Source organism: Mercenaria mercenaria, chromosome 5 (assembly GCF_021730395.1).
Source record: "Mercenaria mercenaria strain notata chromosome 5, MADL_Memer_1, whole genome shotgun sequence".
Classification (NCBI taxonomy): domain Eukaryota; kingdom Metazoa; phylum Mollusca; class Bivalvia; order Venerida; family Veneridae; genus Mercenaria; species Mercenaria mercenaria.
Genome location: NC_069365.1, coordinates 45,386,112 through 45,399,555, shown reverse-complemented (window position 1 = coordinate 45,399,555; position 13,444 = coordinate 45,386,112). Strand labels below are relative to the sequence as shown.

Here is a 13,444-nt window from a genome sequence, read left to right as displayed (position 1 = left end):
CTAGGTCAAGTTCGAAACTGGGTCATGTGCCTTTAAAAACTAGGTCAGTAGGTCAAATAATAAAAAAACCTTGTGACCTCTCTAGAGGCCATACTTTTCATGGGATCTGTATGAAAGTTGGTCTGAATGTTCATCTTGATGATATCTAGGTTAAATTTGAAACTTGGTCAACTGCGGTCAAAAACTAGGTCAGTAGGTCTAAAATTATTAAAATCTTTTGACCTCTCTAGAGGCCATATTTTTCAATGGCTCTTCATGAAAATTGATCTGAATGTTCACCTTGATGATATCTAGGTCAGTTTCGAAACTGGGTCACGTGCGGTCAAAACTAGGCCAGTAGTATAAAAATAGAAAAACCTTGTACCTCTCTAGAGCCATATTTTTCATGAGATCTTCATGAAAATTAGTGAGAATGTTCACCTGATGATATCTAGGTAAAGTTTAAAAGAGGTCACGTACCTTCGAAAATTTGGTCAATAGGTCAAATAATAGAAAAACCTTGTGACCTCTCTAGAGACCATATTTTTTCAATGGATCTTCATGAAAATTGGTCAGAATTTTTATCTTGATAATATCTAGGTCAAGTTTAAAACTGGGTCACATGAGCTCAAAAACTAGGTCACTATGTCAAATAATAGAAAAAACGACGTCATACTCAAAACTGGGTCATGTGGGAAGAGGTGAGCGATTCAGGACCATCATGGTCCTCTTGTTTATAAATACCAACCAAAATATACATCCAGGCAGCACAATACGGTTTTTTCTTTTTACAGATTTTATTATATACTTATTTGATATCATAGTCATATTTGTAATACTCTATCCTTACAATAATTGGTACAAATGAAAAAAAAATATTGTTTCATATTTACTTTTGTGAACTTTTTTCAATGAAAATACCCATAGTGAAGAATATTCTTTTAAATTTTGAAAAAACTCTTTCATAGAATTTTTTCTTTTTCTTCTTGTGTATAGATAATTGTATTGTGAGCATAAAATGGCTAAAAATGTATGGGTCACCAGGCTAAATTTTATGTTAAGACGCTAGAATACAACACCTGTTCGGACGGAAATGGCGCGAATCTGGCCAAATTGATTACATTGTATGTCTGCTAAAAGTTAAAAAAAGTTTTAAAAATTCTTAATTCTTCTATAATTGAAACTAAATAATCTGAAGGTGATATTGTCTTATCAGTACTAAGTCAATTATCTACATTATATGAACAACACTGTCTTTGTACCAAAATGCGATGTGAAAACACAACCACAAAAATAGCAAGATACCTGTCAGGCATGATACTTGTCAATACAACATAAACCAGTATCAACATTTGATTATTGATTTAATCTATCAAAAATGTTATTTCATTCAAAATTCCTCATATTTAAGATTGTCTGTAACATGTTGCAACGAATGTTGACTTCAGTTCAGTTTTTCATAGAAAGTGTCGGCTGCGCAGAAAGATGCGCATAAAAAACTATAGGAATTCCCGTTAAGACAAAAAATATTTAAAAAGGGTTTTGTTTATTTAACATTTCAGGTACAATCAAAGATATTGAATGTAAGTTCAGGTGGAGATCTGGCAAGTAAAGGGAGAGAACTAGCACAGCATTTCACAACACAGGGCACTCCAATTATGATAGGTACCAGAGTATTTTACCTGTTGCTTGTATAGTTCAGTTCAGATGTGGGATAGATTATGGAGCAAGGCAAAAATAACAATGTTACATAAATTTAAGGACATAAACCAGTTTTTGTTACATGTAAATGTCTTGCTTGCAGAAACTTTATGGATTTCCTGAAATATCAAGTTTCTCTGTATATAACAGTCTTTGCCATACTTTGTTGTTTGTTTGTTTGTTTGTAGGGTTTACAGTAGCACAAATTTTTCAGGTTATAGGCAACTTTTCGGTCATAATGGTAGGATAAGACTCAAATAACTGTTATTTTTGGTCCTGTCCATGTTATACCAGTGCAATAGAAAAGTAAGCTATCTATGTAACCTGCAATACATGATAACACAGTCATGCATCTAACAGTCCTGAAATTGATTTCTTTGATTTTCTCATATTTCTAGATATTTTTCCCATACTTTGACACATATATATGGGTAGCAGAGATCATTCTCTTTCCAGCAATAGCTTTCTCAACAAATTTTACCATGTGAAATTCCATGTGTTTCAACATTTGAAGAAAAAATTGTCTGTCTGTTGACAGATTTCACCACAAAAATGTCACACTTTCCCCCAGGGCAGTAAACGGTTTGATCTTTACATATTTTTCTTTTCAAAGTGCTGATCTTTACAGTAATTGCTACTTATTATGCATGATTTTTTTGTGCCTAGAGGTAAAAAGTGCATGCTTTGCATGAGATACTATGTACATAGCCACCTAAGCCTACAATAAAGTTTTAGCGGAGTTGTCTCCATTTTGTCCAGATATTTTACTCAGGATCATTTTTTTCAGCTCAAATAACTCTTTTTTTAGAAAACGATATCTAAAATATTTTTTTCAGACTGCGCACTTTGATGCAGTTACAACAGGACAATGTTTAGAAGGGTCTCATACTCATTATTGTTAGTGGCTTGTAAATTAAATTAAAAATCGGAGACCTTTACCTCTCAGCTTCAGAGGTCTTTGCATTCTTGTTAACATTCATGTGTTTTTTTTCCCTCTGATCTTTATCTATTATATGCAACCAGTCTTGGCAAAAAATCATTAAAGTAACAAAATTTGGTTGGAGAACTTAGTATGGAACTTTTGACCCCAGATTTTGTGGCCGGCTAATAATCTTACAGCCTGATGATTGATCTACTTCTATGTTAAGTATGAATGCTGAAAGATTTTAGGATGAAAAAAAGTTTTAACTAATTACTTGATTCTGTTTACAGGAGGTGGAGTACTTGCACACACAATACTAGGTGTAGATTACAATGAAGTGACTGGTGATATCAACTTCCTAATCCTTGATCCACATTATACCGGGGCAGAGGATTTAAAAACTATTATTGACAAGGTAAGGTAAACACTAGATGTAGACACAGGAGAGAGGGGACTGTCTCCCTCTGTTTTAAGATCACCTGTTCCAATTATGTCTTTAATTACATTATTGTGGACAAACTCCACCTGTACATTTCTCTTGAAAAACATCTCTTGTCTTAAATTCCAATATTTGTACATGCTTCCCTCTAATGTTCCTTGGGGCTTCCATGGCCGAGTGGTTAAGGTCACTGACTTCAAATCACTTGCCCCTCACCGATGTGGTTTCGAGCCTCACTCGGGATGGGGGGGAGGGGTTCAATTCTTCATGTGGGGAAGCCATCCACCTGGCTTGCAGAAGGTCGGTGGTTCTACCCAGGTGGTGCCCGCCTGTGATGTAATAATGCACGGAGGGGCACCTTGGGGCTTTCTCCACAATCAAAGCTGGAATGTCGCCATATGACCGGAATTGTGTCGGTGCGACGGTAAACCTAACAAAAAAAACCCCAAAAACCTTTTAATGTTCCTTTTATGTCTGCCAATTTGAATAATTTCATCAGAAGTAAATTTTAAACCTGAAAACCTTTCTATGTTTTGACACCATTACATTGTGAATGTTTTGTCCATTTGAATAGGGTTGGTGCGGATGGAAAGATGCAAATTTCTGGGAGAAGAATGCACACTACAACTTATGTATGCCGCAGCGACCAAAGGTTTTATGAAGGATGAAATGTTGTTATTTTAATCGACAGTTTTACCAGAAGTGTCTGCAATAAATGGTGCATGGAGGACAAACTATGTGAAGTCAAATGATAATTTTTATGACAAAAGATATTAAGACAAACAAATGATTTTAAGAACTTATAGTATCTGTAATTTGTCCAATTTGGTATCAACTGGAAGGACATATAACTTCAAATAAATAGTAAAAAATTATATTAAAAACAAGCATATAACACTTAATCTGTCATCAAAGATGTGTTGGAAATAAATACTATAATGTTATAAAACAATGTCTAGTCAAGTTTGAAAGTGATGAAATCTTTCTGTTTGATCCACCTATTCTGTAATAGTTGTTTCATGGATTTTCCCAATCAAGCAAGAGCATGATGTTCACAGGCCTTCTGGCGTTCCTACTTTTCCTACTTTTTCCTACTTTTTTAAATGCCTCCTACTTTTTCCTACTTTTTGATGAAAACCTCCTACTTCTACTTTTATGCTTAACATAAAAAGGAAAAAAACAACAACAGCCTTTTCGGTAGTTATATTTGCAGATGATGGCCTTTTGATGTGTTGCTGGCAGTTTCTGGAGTCATTTGGTGCCTCCTGCAATACATTGCCTTATATCAAAGTACCTATAATCCTACCAAACCATATGGGCAATCTGATTCAAGCACAGAAACTGGGGTCAACATTCGTTTGTGAGTGTACAGGGCCGGGCCGAGGGGGCTCTAGCTCCCCTCCTCCCCCCACTCCCCCACTCCCCAGTTGGCTGAGAAGTGACCTATACTCATCAAAGATGCACCCTACTATTTTTGCAAAGGAATAATTTTTTCTCAAAATTTAGACCCAGAAACACACAAGAAGCCACGATTTCATACCTGTATTTCAAAATTGTCAAGGGGGAGAACCCCCTTACCCCCCTAAAATGAGAGTACAGCCACCAGTAAATGCACCAGAAGCCACCATTTCATACATGTATTTAAAAAAAATCCAAGGGGAGACCCCCATGACCCCCCTAACATGGGCAAAGGCATCCCTCAAATACCTACCTGCTCTTAGCACTAGTATGCACCTTGCAGTGATGTCTTTGTTCTAGACTGGTGCCCACCACCTCCCCACCACCCCCAGTCAAAAAATTGTGGGGCTGGGCCTGGTGTAAATGTATTAACAGCTATTAAGGTTAGCATTGCAAATTCTATGTTATATTAACCTCCTACTTTTCCTACTTTTTTGTCTGCAAACCTCCTGTTTTTCCTACTTTTTTGCGTAGGGACCTCCTACTTTTTTGCAAAGCCATGCTGGAAGGCCTGTGTTCAATATATATCATATCATAGGAACCTTAACCCTTACCCTACTAAATTTCTATAATCAACTTGTCCATTTTTCAGTGCGGACAGTATAATTAACGGTTAAAAGGGGGACTTCCCAAAAAGATACCGACTGAATGGCGAACCGTGCAGTCTGATCATAATCTGCACTGGTATCAAAGAAAGAATCGGTCATGTCTGGCATGGTAAGGGTTAAAAGAAAGGTAATTTTTTATTTTTGAAGGTGTCTGCAGTCGCTTAAATATTAAGGGTGAACATATAATTTTCAATGGGAAATTCTGTTTATGTTTTCTGCATATTAATATTTTGGGGGAAAAAAACAACAAAATTGTATTTTAAGTTTAATGAAGTATGTTGCCTTTGACAGTTAAATTTTTTATATCCAAAAATGAATGAAATTTGCAATAATAGAAAAATCATTTTGACGATAAAGTCAGTTGTACAAGATAAAATTTGAAACTTTTTAAACAGTTCTAATTACCACCCTTGAAGTTTGTTGAAATGACATATAATACAAGTGCTATGGAAGAAAGCAACAAAAAATCCTTATTACAGAATGGGTGATTCAAAAGTAACTGTTAATAATTGATTACAGTAAGAAATACAAGCTGGTGTTGGAGAAGATAATAAATATATGTTTAATATTAACTATATGACAGTGTTTCTTTTGTTTTACACTAAAGGAACCGATATTATTAGCCCACCATCATCAGATTGTGGGCTATTCAAATCACTCTGCGTCCGTCGTCCGTCCATCCGTTAACAATTTCTCGATATCACAGCTCCTTAGAAACTACTTGGGAGATTTTGACCAAACTTTGTCAGAATGATGTATTTGTACCCTAGTTGTGTCCCCCTGAAAATCAGACTGGTTCAACAATTATTGAGTGAGTTATGGCCCTTTGTTTATTTTTATAATTTACACAGATTTATATAGGGAAAAAGTTTGAAAATCTTCTTGTCTAAAACCACAGAGCCTAGGGCTTTGATATTTAATATGTAGCATCATCTAGTGGTCCTCTACCAAGCTGATTCAAACTATTACCCTGGGGTCAAATATGGCCCCGCCCCGGGGGTCACATGGTTTATATAGACTTATATAGGGAAAAACATTGAAAAACCTCTTGTCCAAAACCACAGGGCCTAGGGCTTTGATATTTTGTATGTGACATCATCTAGTGGTCTTCTACTAAGATTGTTCAAATTATACCCCTAGGGTCAAATATGGCCCCGCCCTGGGGGTCACATGGTTTACATAGACTTGTATAGGGAAAAACTTTGAAAATCTTCGTGTCCAAACAACAAAGCCTAGGGCTTTGATATTTGTAATGTAGCATCATCTAGTAGTTCTCTACCAAGTTTGTTCAAATTATCCCCCTAGGGCCAAATATGGCCCCGCCCTTGGGGTCACGTGGTTCATACAGACTTATATAGGAAAAAGCTTTTAAAATCTTCTTGTCAACATTCAAATTTGGACCACATGTATAGTTTTGAGTGGCAAGATGAACCTTGACATGAGTTAACCTCGATTTTGACCTAGTGACCTACTTTCACATTTCTGTAGCTACAGCCTTCAAATTTGGACCACATGCATAGTTTTGTGCACTGAAAAAAACTTTGACCTTGACATTGACCTAGTGCCCTACTTTCACGTTTTTGAAGGTACAGGCTGCAAATTTGGACCACATGCATAGTTTTGTGTTCAGAAATGAAATTTGACCTAGTGACCTACTTTCACATTTCTCTAGCTACAGCCTTCAAATTCGGACCACATGCATAGTTTTGTGCACCGAAAAAAAATTTAACCTTGACATTGACCTAATGACCTACTTTTACATTTTCGAAGGTACAGGCTTCAAATTTGGACCACATGCATAGTTTTGTGTTCCGAAATGAAATTTGACCTTAATTTTGACCTAGTGACCTACTTTCACATTTCTCAAGCTACAGCCTTTAAATTTGGACCACATGCATAGTTTTGTGTACCGAAATGAACTTTGATCTTGAGATTGACCTAGTGACCTTCTTTCACATTTATGAAGCTACAGGCTTCAAATTTGAACCACGTGCATATTTTTGTGTTCTGAATTGAAATTTGACTTTGAGTTTTACCTAGTAACTACTTTCACATTTCTCAAGCTACAGCCTTCAAATTTGAAGTGCATGCATAGTTTTGTGTACCAAAATGAACTTTGACCTTGATATTGATCTAGTGACCTACTTTCACATTTCTCAAGCTACAGCTTTCAAATTTGGACCACATGCACAGTGTTGTGTACCAAAATGAAATTTAACCTTGATTTTGACCTTGAGCTAGTCTTGAAATTTGGAACATTCAAAAATGGCTCAATGGTGGGCGCCAAGATCACTCTGTGATCTCTTGTACGTATATTCCTATACTGTATCGACAAAATAAAAAAATTGTGTAACTGCCTGTTATCCTCCAACAAACTAATATTATATTTTATCTACACACATCATGTTCGAACATTATAAACTTTGTTCAGGGTGAGCTATTTGTTTAGGGGGATGGTCCGGCGTCGGTTGTCCTGTGGCCTGCATCAACATTTTTACTTAAACATCTCCTTTGAAACTATTTGTCAGTGGCATCCTGGCTTTATTTTTATCTTGTTTGTTCAAATGGTTCCCTTGGCCCCTTTTAGCCAGGGTTAAAAATAGAAAAACATTTAAAGGACTTTTTCACATGAACAACTTGATGGATCTTCACCAAACTTGGTCTGTAGCATCATTATAAGATCCTCTCCCAAATTTGTTAAAATATGGGCACTTGGTGCCTGTTAAAGGCCGCTAGAGCTAAACAGAAATACCTTTAAACAACTTCTTCTCTGGGTGTGTATGCTATGCTGTACTCTGCGCTTCCGTAAAATCTACCTTTACCCTTCAATCTTTTTTCAGTCTGTCTTTCTCTGCATTCGTACATGAACATACAAAGATACTGTTCTCCTACAACCTACGCATCGTTCATGAACTGCAAATGTTGTAATAATAATACCAGGATTTAAGACGTTTCGTGTGAGAACTCGGTGCTTCCTGGCCCTTCATACCATAAAGGTCAACATGTTGCAAATCAGTTATGCAAACATGATGAATAGTCAACAAAACTTATAGTGTTTGTAAGGGATTTTTCCTGACGGAGAGTAATTTTATTTTCACTGTCTTCTAATATAGAAACGTGGTAGGTTTAGTGTGAGTAAACTAGTTCAAACTCTGCAGTGGTGGTTTTACCACTGACCGTTCAAATTTTAAGGCGGTGCCCTGCAGTGTTCCTTCTTGGTTTGTTTTTGTACTGCATTCCACTTGCACAGTCGGTGTTCATGGGTATAAATTTACACGTATTCCTACCACAATGTGGAGTGCCGTATGGGCGGATGCCTTCTTTGAAATGTGTTGTTTTGTGTGTTTAGCTCACCTGTCACGTAGTGACGGGGTGAGCTTTTGTGATCGCCCTTCGTCCATCGTCCTTTCACAATTTCTTGTCTACACGATAGTGGTTTCATTTATGATTGTATTTTAATCAAACTTGCACACAACTTGTAACACCATAAGATCTTGGTTCCTTTCTTGAACTGGCCAGATCCCATTATACACGGCTGCTAAACGCTAGCGCCACCACCAAATTGTGGTGATAAGGAAAAGAGCTATTAACTTTTCCGTGGTGCAGCTATCGCCCGTTTCTACTTGTAAACACGTGAGTAAAGTTTATATTTTATCTTATATTTTCATTGATAGAACTTTTTTCGAAAATCGGAGAATGTAGTTCCGTGTAACAACACTTTTACTACAAGTTGGCTGTAATTTTATTAATATATTATGTAAATTGTGGTGCCAGGAGCTTTTCTCCCGAATTTGACAGTGGCATATTTTCATATCTGCCAGTATTCGAACACCATTCCGATTAATAGACACACTGTAAGAACACACCTGCGCATGCAAATGGTGTAGAAATGAATTACACGTATTCCTATACACCGAACAATTACGAAAAACACAGTAAAAAAGTTAAAACGACTATTTTTGAAAATGGTGGTGCTATCACTCAAGTGGTGGCGCTATACAGTAGTGGTGGCGCTGTTGTATATGATTAATGGCTGATATATTCAATTTTAATATATGAAAATGTCTGTCTGCAAGCCACGGAATTTCTACAAAAATCGATGTTATCAACCTATCGCCACACTACACCCATATTACGTTACTCAACAAAATACATGTAGTAACCTCTACATGATCGTAAAATAATCTACTATGGATTCAGATTGTACATCTAAGCTCTATTGATTAATCGTATTTAATCGATTGGAACTGGAAATGTACTGTACTCACTTTTCAGAAAGAATTGTTAAAGTAAGGTCTTTTGTTTACAATGCCATGCAAACGACGTATAAAAACAAAGGGAAGTAACTTTCAGAATCTAAACATATCAAATAAACTCTGCACTATCTTCGAATTATTTCCTGACACAAATCATTGTTTGAAATAAAAGTATTGCTACTATTTTTCTTGACCTGAATTTAAAGTACACTTACGTTTGTATTGAAGTAGAATATTTAAAAGTTAGAAATAATTCTACATTAACATTAATTCTAACACGATCCGCAGCAGTTGCTATATAAACATATAGCGAAATCGCCTATACATGAATCTACGATAAAATATAGCTCTTCCATTCCGCCCTACGATTGTAACACGACTGCGATTCTACTCTGCTTCCGTTATATACCGACTAAATACTCGACTTTTTCAGTGTTATGTAGTAGTAATAAAAAGTACATCAAATTTTCTGAAACAAACAGTATCTAACTGATGAATTTATTTGTTTATATTTTACCGTAAGAATCTGTTTCAGCCCGGTAAGTTTCAACTTCAACACCAGTGCATCTATGTCTGGTCGTGTGTGTAGTTTACAATTTCTGCGTTGTAGGCACCACAAATGTCAACTAGATTCTACTTTGACAGTAAATAAATGATAATTAATTTTCCAATCTTCCAGACTCAAGTTTTTACGTGTTTATATGCCGCCGCAATGTTCTGGCGTGTATGTTTCAGTGCCATCATGTAGGTGACGTGTACTATTTTTAGAAACTGCATATATAAACCTTGAATTAAGTATTTACCTCTCATTTCTATATCCGACCTTTGATGTTATTGAAAATAACATTTTCACGGCAATAACTACTTAATACTTTAATTAAAATTTACTGAATATCGGAAAATTCCGTTTGATGCAACGCTTTCCATTCGTGGGGAGGTTTTTATAAAATTTTTAGTCTCAATGTTACAATGTTGCATAATTTTATTAATGAATTAAATGCAGTGAACTACATTTTTGCTATCAAAAATGTGTGTTGCATCTCAACTATGTTCACAATGTAAAAGCAAATGCATTTATTTGTGTTTATAATTAATGAAAATCACATGGCTCTTTTTCAACAAGTTCAGTGTCTGATTTCCTGAATTCTTCCTTTGAATTTACATGTTTGTGGAAGTAAATATCATTTACTACACTTAGCTGACAGTTATTCTTTGCACTGAAAGCAGTTTGCACTGTCTTCTCATCTTTAGACTGACAACTGCTACACACTTTGTCATTGTATGGTCGACAGACTTTTATTTACCAAACTTCACATAAGAGTTATTCTTTGCACTGAAAATTAGACTCATTTTTATCAGTCATCCATGAAAGTCATTCTGAGTTAAGGTAGGTTTTTCTACAAAACTGTCATAGTCATTCTGAATTAATTCTGAATTAATGTCACTATCATTGTAGTTACTTGATTTAAAGTCATTCTGAATAAAGGTCACAGTTATTCTGACTTGTGATCGCAGTCATTTTGACTTAAGGGAATAGGCATTCTGAACTTGATTCAAAGACATTCTAAATAAAGGTCACAGTTATTCTGACTTGTGATCGCAGTCATTTTGACTTAAGGGCATAGGCATTCTGAACTTGATTCAAAGACATTCTGAATAAAGGTCACAGTTATTCTGACTTGTGATCACAGTCATTTTGACTTAAAGACATAGGCATTCTGAACTTGATTCAAAGACATTCTGAATAAAGGTCAGAGTTATTCTGACTTGTGATTGCAGTCATTTTGACTTAAGGGCATCGCAGTCATTTTGACTTAAGGGCATAGGCATTCTGAACTTGATTCAAAGACATTCTGAAAAAGGTCACGGTTATTCTGACTTGTGATCGCAGTCATTTTGACTTAAGGGCATAGGCATTCTGAACTTGATTCAAAGACATTATCAATAAAGGTCACAGTTAATCTCACTTGTGATCGCAGTCATTTTGACTTAAGGGCATAGGCATTCTGAACTTGATTCAAAGCCATTCTAAATAAAGGTCACAGTTATTCTGACCTGTTAAGGGCATAGGCATTCTGAACTTGATTCAAAGACATTCTGAATAAAGGTCACAGTTATTCTCACATGTGATCGCAGTCATTTTGACTTAAGGGAATAGGCATTCTGAACTTGATTCAAAGACATTCTGAATAAAGGTCTCAATTATTCTCACTTGTGATCGCAGTCATTTTTACTTAAGGGCATAGGCATTCTGAACTTGATTCAAAGATATTCTGAATAAAGGTCACAGTTATTCTGACTTGTGATCGCAGTCATTTTGATTTAAGGGCACAGGCATTCTGAAATTATTAGTCCCAGTTATTCTGAATAAAGGTCAGACAATCTGACGGAAGGTCTCTCATGCATTTTGACTTAAGATCGTAATCATTGACTTAAGAGCATAGGTATTATGAATTATTGTCAGGTAGAATCAACAAAAAGTAAAATTCTCTAAGTAAATTCTAAATATTTACTAATTGTACATAATGTTAAAATATAAATTGAATATGAATTTCGCTAAAACGCATCATGTTTTATCTAGAATGTATTTTTTTCTGGGGAGACATCCCCCTATCACCCTTAGAACAGTGACTTCTACTTTCATTACAGTTCAGCTACGCCTTAAACACCGGTGTACATTCTAAATTGTACAATAGCCATCACGGGTCTACACTTCATTTTGACGAATAAAAAACATAAAAAGTCCAGATAAAAACCAATTTGCATCTATAATGTGAACATTTTCTGTGGAAGCATGCCATACACTCCTTGGACAGTGGCCTACAATTCCATTTTAGCCTAACTAAACCCTTGAATTATAAATTTCAAGCCCTAGGTCTTGTGATTCAAAGTTGCATTTGTATTGTAGTATAATAAAACATTGCCAATTACAATGTAAATTATATTTTATCACACGTTACAATATAAAATGCTTACACTGTTTATTCTTAACTTCATTTTGTAAAACAGTTTTAATAAAGATTTTTAATAAAACACATCTCAAAATAAAACAACTATTGAGTTATCACATTCATTCTTGTTGTGAGACACAAAATTTAACATTGACTAAAAATTTACAATCATTAAACATGTTCAAAAATTCTCAAACCACCATTAGAACAGATTCCAAGTCTATCAAATTGGTCAGTGCCATTTATTCACATTTTCTAATTCTTAATGGGACATCATGCTGACAAGACAATAAGCCTGAAAGTTCCAAATCAAAATTGATTCTCCAGCTACCCCTTGTCCTAAAACTGCACTGTTAAAAATGACAAATGTATGGAAGCCAAAAACTAATGACAACATAGTCATTCCTTAATTCAGAGTAACTCACAAAAAGACCAACCTTTCACAATATTCAACGTTATATAATTTATAAATAATTTATAATGACTTAAGTCATTTCTTACATATCTTAAGTTTAAGCTGTTTTATGAATAGGACTTAAGTTTTTTACTTAGACTTAAGCTGAAATCACCACAAACTTAAGTAAAATCTTCAACTTAAATCAAAACTTATACTTAAGATGCTTTATGATTACGGCCCCAGCTGTCATTCTGCTATCACATATCCTATCATAATAAAATTTGGCAGATATAAAGTGTAACTTTATTCAAGAAACTGTTTCAAGTTCACAGACCGAAGAAGATTTTTACCGTAAGAGGCATTATCTCATTTATCCATCATCTGCTTAAGATTCCATATAGAACATATTTAATAAATAAAACACATTGATTCATTTTATTGAAAATATTCAATATAGATTTATATAGGTTTTAAAAGCAATATATATATAATACACAATTAGAATATAAAACCAAAATCTCTAAATAAAGTTATATATCATAACAAAAAGAAACATATTGATGCTTTTGCCACCGTTTAAAATGTTAATTCCTTTTCGTTAAAAATGTATTTCATTTTTGTCTGGAAAGCAGTTTCACCACATTTCGTATCTTGTAAACAGTAGATTCGGTGTTAGCTAGTCACTTGAAATATTGAAAAGCAATAAGGAATGTCGTTCAGTTTCGCAATTAAA

The 13,444-nt window shown here is 35.1% G+C and overlaps 1 protein-coding gene across 3 annotated transcripts in view; it reads left to right on the top strand.

Annotated features, from left to right (window-relative positions):
• LOC123557072 (ufm1-specific protease 2-like) overlaps nucleotides 1–5,684 on the top strand; it is a 36,038-nt gene extending 30,354 nt beyond the window's left edge. For all 3 annotated transcript variants that reach the window (XM_053543395.1, XM_053543396.1, XM_053543394.1), the window contains exons 12-14: nucleotides 1,542–1,644; nucleotides 2,893–3,017; nucleotides 3,616–5,684. In XM_053543395.1, coding sequence (XP_053399370.1) covers nucleotides 1,542–1,644; nucleotides 2,893–3,017; nucleotides 3,616–3,702 — 315 coding nt within the window. In that variant the 3' untranslated portion in view covers nucleotides 3,703–5,684. The remainder of the gene's footprint in view (nucleotides 1–1,541; nucleotides 1,645–2,892; nucleotides 3,018–3,615) is intronic.
• The last annotated feature ends 7,760 nt before the right edge of the window (nucleotides 5,685–13,444 follow it).